Source organism: Muntiacus reevesi, chromosome 3 (genome assembly GCF_963930625.1).
Source record: "Muntiacus reevesi chromosome 3, mMunRee1.1, whole genome shotgun sequence".
In the NCBI taxonomy this organism is placed as follows: Eukaryota; Metazoa; Chordata; class Mammalia; order Artiodactyla; family Cervidae; genus Muntiacus; species Muntiacus reevesi.
The window spans coordinates 116,158,075-116,163,355 of NC_089251.1; the positions used below are offsets into that span (position 1 = coordinate 116,158,075).

General features: G+C 56.6%; 2 protein-coding genes across 2 annotated transcripts; one reads left to right on the plus strand and one right to left on the minus strand.

Annotated features, from left to right (window-relative positions):
• Positions 1-1,796: 1,796 nt before the first annotated feature.
• On the minus strand, positions 1,797-2,866 carry FAM229A (family with sequence similarity 229 member A). The gene is made up of 3 exons (XM_065930305.1): positions 2,432-2,866; positions 2,204-2,350; positions 1,797-2,047 (listed from the first exon to the last, which is right to left on the minus strand). Exons 1-3 carry the CDS (start codon positions 2,572-2,574, stop codon positions 1,945-1,947), a joined length of 393 nt encoding a protein of 130 aa, XP_065786377.1. The 5' UTR covers positions 2,575-2,866; the 3' UTR covers positions 1,797-1,944.
• A 284-nt stretch (positions 2,867-3,150) lies between these two features.
• TSSK3 (testis specific serine kinase 3) lies at positions 3,151-5,008 on the plus strand. The gene is made up of 2 exons (XM_065930306.1): positions 3,151-3,302; positions 4,013-5,008. The coding sequence occupies exons 1-2, from the start codon at positions 3,158-3,160 to the stop codon at positions 4,675-4,677; spliced, it is 810 nt and encodes a 269-aa protein (XP_065786378.1). The 5' UTR covers positions 3,151-3,157; the 3' UTR covers positions 4,678-5,008.
• Positions 5,009-5,281: the final 273 nt, after the last annotated feature.

Sequence of the window (5,281 nt, forward strand, 5' to 3'; positions counted from 1 at the left end):
TTAAGCTAGTGAGGAAATGGACCAGAAGGAAGGGACCTGCCTCCTAGCAGGTCATTGCCAGGCCATGTGAGTTTCATGAGAGTTAAGGCCCATGCTTGTCAGTTTCATTGCTGACATTGTCCTGCACAGGCCTGGCTAGTAGACCTGTATTGACTGAGACAGGGACAAAACCTGAAAGAGAACCCAGTGGCCTGACTCCTGGTCGAACTTTCCAAGGCTCCTCATTGCCATGGAGCTGTATTGTTCCCTGGCCCCTATCAAACTCAATCCGCTTTTTTTCAGGCTTCTTTTCCTCCCAGGGGTAGTTGATCATTGCATAAGTGGTCTCTGCTCCTGGAATGTTTTTTCTTCATCATTACCTGTTATTTTGTAGTGATGCTGTCAATCACTTGACTGTGCTTGCACCTCAAGGGTAGGCTTACCTGTGGCTTAGCTTGGTCAATTGTAGTCTTCCATCTCCCTGACAGTGGTAACTGGCCCAAAGAACATGCTTGTGATTTTAAAACGGGTCAATCATTGCCCTCCAGGAATAGGTATATCGAGTTGGGGGAAGCAGCTCTCCCCTCCTGGGATTTATTTTTAGGTGGTGGGGGGCTGTGTTGTGTGGCATTTGGGATCTTTGTTCCCCACTCAGGTATTGAACTTGGGCCCCCTGCAGTGGAAGTGCAGAGCCCTAACCAGGGAATCCTGACTTCCCGGGACTTCAAAGCTGAGGCAGCCATGTTCACTGCCCAGAGGAGATAATCAGGGATGTATGTGAGTGTGTGCATGCTCAGTCACTTCAGTCGCGTCCAACTCTTTGCAACCCTATGGACTGTAGCCTGCCAGGGTCCTCTGTCCATGGGATTCTCCAGGCAAGGATACTGGAGTGGGTTGCCATGCCCTCCCTGACCCAGGGATCCAACGTGCATCTCCTGCATTGGCAGGTGGATTCCTTACCACTAGCGCCACCTGGGAAACCCCATGTTGAGTCAAGTGTCCTTAAATCTCAGGGGACAGGAGACTGAGGCTGACCTTTGGGTTACATATATTTTTTTCTGATACTAAAATAATGCAGGTTCATTAAAGCAAAATTGGAAACTGGGAAATACTCATTCAGCTTCCAGGCAGCCCTCCTGTCATGGGCCCCTCCTAGGGATGCATTTTGCTGCCTGAAGTCTGAGGACAGTGAAGAGTGCACCTGCCACCTGGGGGGCCCCGGCGAAGGGGCCAAGTGGCTTAAGGCTCAGTTCTCTCACCTGTAAAATAGGAATAAGAAATCAGTTTTTCAAATGACTTCTTCCCCCATCTTTATCTGACCCCACCAGTCCTTAGGAGAAACCAGGGGTTGAGATGGTGGGGGCAGCCCCTAATCCCTCCAACAAAGCCAGAGAGGCCCAGGGTCACAAAATAGAAGTCAGCAAAACCAAGCTCCATCTTTGGAGAATTAAATGGGGCCGGGGTGGGTGGCCATTCTCTTTATTCTGAGTTGTCTGTCCATCTCCTTGTCTCAAGCTTTTCTGGGCCCGCAGAGTCCAGCACAGTAATGCTGATTTTCCTGGAGAGACAAGGGGAGTGTCGGGGAGAAGGATGAGGGCAGCGCCCATGCAGAAGCACGGCCCTGGAGCGGGTCGTGACCAGTGGGAAAAAAATGAGGGGAGGGTTTGGTGACCAGCCAGAAGCTAGCAGACCCGGAGGGAAGGGCGGGCCCCTGGAGCAGACGGAAAAGGTGATATTGGATGGGGCGGAGCAGCCGGCGGGCCCGAGCCGACGGGATAAGATAGACACGGCCAGCCGGAGTGGAAAGAACAGTTTATGCTGTGCTTTATTAAAATGTGCATCATTCTTTTATTTTAAAATGTGCATCATTGTCTCGTGCTCGGCGCGCTCGCGACCTCAGCGTGGTGGCCCGCGGCGGGCCCCGTCCCCGCCCGGCTCCCGCGGAGCCGCCGTGCGCAGGCGCACTCAGGTGGCGCGGGCCCGGGGGCTCCCGCCCATGGCCAGGTAGACGTCGATGGGCACGTGCAGCAGCGTCAGGCAGTGGCAGCCGGGGCAGCGTCGAAGCGGCCTGCGGAAAGCGGGGCGCGACAGGGGGCGCTGAGGCGGCGGCCGGCCCCATCCTGTAGGGGGCGCATCAGTCTCAGAGGTTCGGGCGTGGGTGCGGGTTGGTCCGGGAACGGAAAGTGGGCAGGGGTGGGGCCGCGGACAGGGGCGCTGGCCTCACCTGACTGGGTTGTGCTCCGTAGCTACCGGCTCCGGGCTGTCCTGGGACTCGGGGGCGGCGGCAAGGCCAGGGGAGTCTCCGGCCTCAATGGGGAATCTCCGACCCTGCGGGGGCTCCTGGGCACTCATGTCCAGGACCCGGGGCGCTCTGCGCGGGGAGTGGCGGTCAGGCCGCTCCCGGGCCGCCGGGCGCCCCCTCCCAGCGCCCGCCCCCCGGGCCGTTGCTCACCTGCCGGAGGCCGAGGCCGAAGCCGGTCCCAGGCTGGAAGCAGCTGCCCGAGCCCTGGCCGCGGGAGGACGCTCCGGTCCAGGCGGAGCCGGGCAGGTGTCTGCAGCGCGTTCCGGCCCGGGCGTCGAGGGGGAGGGCTGCATTGTGACCCGGGCCGTGGCGCGCTGACCTCACAGAACCCGTTCCTCCAGCCGGGGAACCCCACGCCGCCCGGGCACTTAGCGCGGCGGTGAGCCGGGAGTTGGAGGGCTGTGGCCATGGGTCGCTCAGACCCCCTGCTGCCCGATGGGGGCTTCCACGGAACAGAGCTTGGCATCCCGGGCCGAGCGCAGACGTCGGCGGCAACCCTTACAGGCGGGGCTACAACTCACTGCCTGGCGCAGGGGCGGGGCACGGAGGTGACTTAACCCGTGCTGGGTTTTGCGGTGGTGGTGGTGGTGGTGGTGTTGGTGGTGGTGAGGGCAGATGGGGCATTGCCCATTTTGGCCCAGGGTCACACAGCATTTACATCACAATTGGGCCAGAGTTTTAAAATGTCTGACCCTCTCCCTCCCCACCACCCGCGGCTCCTGTGTCCAGACAGAGAATGTTGTAGCGCTGGGGGCAGCTGCGGATGAAGTCCTTGGGGGGAAAAGAAGCGGGCCGAGGGCGATGGTGGAGTAGAGCTGCCTCGCAGAGGCAGCATGAGCTGAGAGGGTGATAGGAAGGAAGGAGGTGCTAGACAGCATGGAGGACTTTCTGCTCTCCAATGGGTACCAGCTGGGCAAGACCATTGGGGAAGGGACCTACTCAAAAGTCAAAGAAGCGGTTTCCAAAAAACACCAAAGAAAAGTGGCAATTAAAATTATAGACAAGATGGGAGGGCCAGAAGGTGAGCTGGGGCCCCTTTGGAGGAAGGGAGGGCTGGCTGAGGTGGGCGGATGCTTCCTCCAGTCAGAAGGATCAATTCCCTGCTCCCCTTTAGTCGGGAACTAAAGAAAGCAAGCAGTCTGTGGCTCTGGGGTCAGTCAGCAGGGAACAGAGGGAGTCCAGGAAAATTACACCTTCCAAAAGTCCAAGATCAATGTGGCAGGTGGTGAAGGACCCTCAGAAGCAGAGTCAGAGCCTACCAGGCCTTTCTTATTCTAAGTGGTCAAGCGATTGGCCAGGCCATGGTCAGGGCTAGCAGAGGGCAGGAGCTGGTGCAAGGGAGAGAAATGGGGAAAAGACAGGGCTCATGGGAAGAACTGTGGGTCAGGGGGCACAGGTGAGAGGGGCTAGCTTACCACGCTGTGGGCAAATCAGGCCTCATAACTGAGTTCAATAGATTTGTCTAAAAGTTCCCAAAGCGCTTTGCTATCCATGGTCTCACAGGCTGCTCACAACAGTCCCTGAGGCTGACGGACTAGTAATATATTAATTACAAAAACAACAGAGGTTAAAACTCCTTGCAGTGTCCAAGCAGCTCGACGCTAAAGGATGTTAAAGGGAACCAAGGCCCACGACCCAGACATGGTGGGCAGACAGAAGTTGGAAGGCAGGAGACAGAGGGAGGAGTTAGGCTCTTCCGGACTTGATTCTCCATCTCTTTGTTTCCTTAAGAGTTTATCCAGAGATTCCTGCCTCGGGAGCTCCAGATTGTCCGTACCCTGGACCACAAGAACATCATCCAAGTGTATGAGATGCTGGAGTCTGCCGACGGGAAAATCTACCTGGTGATGGAGCTGGCTGAAGGAGGGGATGTCTTTGACTGTGTGCTGAATGGGGGGCCACTGCCCGAGAGCCAGGCCAAGGCCCTCTTCCGTCAGATGGTCGAGGCCATCCGCTACTGCCATGGCTGTGGCGTGGCCCACCGGGACCTCAAGTGTGAGAACGCCTTGTTGCAGGGCTTCAACCTGAAGCTGACAGACTTTGGCTTTGCCAAGGTGTTGCCCAAATCACGCCGGGAGCTGAGCCAGACCTTCTGCGGCAGCACCGCCTACGCCGCCCCCGAGGTGCTGCAGGGTATTCCGCATGACAGCAAGAAGGGTGACATCTGGAGCATGGGAGTGGTCCTGTACGTCATGCTCTGTGCCAGCCTACCTTTTGACGACACAGACATCCCCAAGATGCTGTGGCAGCAGCAGAAGGGGGTGTCCTTCCCCACTCATCTGGGCATCTCGGCCGAATGCCAGGACTTGCTCAAGCGGCTCCTGGAACCAGACATGATTCTCCGGCCTTCAATTGAAGAAGTTAGTTGGCATCCATGGCTAGCAAGCACTTCATAAAAGCAATGGCAAGTCCTCCCCAATAAAGTAGGGGGAGAAAGCAAACCCAAAAACCCGCTTCTAAAATGGTGATATATATATTTTACATTTTAAGTTTACTTATCCTAAACTTACCTACACCCTCCCCAGCCTTACTTCTCTTTCCCTTTAAAGATCTTCATGGAACCAGAGGGCCTCATTCAGACGTCCCTTTTATTATGGCTGACAAGTGATTTTCATACAGGTGTTTAACTAAAGTTACTTAAAAATAGACCCCAGAATCATACACATACAGGGGGAGGAGAGAAAAACGAGCAAGAACAATCAGAACCACTGTTGTTGCATCTTCCTTTCCAAATAAAAGCAGAAGCGTTGGGAATGCAGAAACGGCCTCTTGACTCCTTGTCTTGGTGAGAGGCCTTCTGGGGGCCCTGTCCCCTCCTCACCCCAAAAGCCAAGGTGAGTCTGGGATGAAGACAAGGGACTTCCTTGGAACCCAGGCTACCACCTCCCACCCTGACCCCTCCCCCAGGCTCCAAGCAGGAGGGCACCTGCGCACTGTCTTGCCCTGGCTCTGGGGCAGCTGCTGCAGGGGACAAGAACAGAGCCCCAGACACCTTCCAGC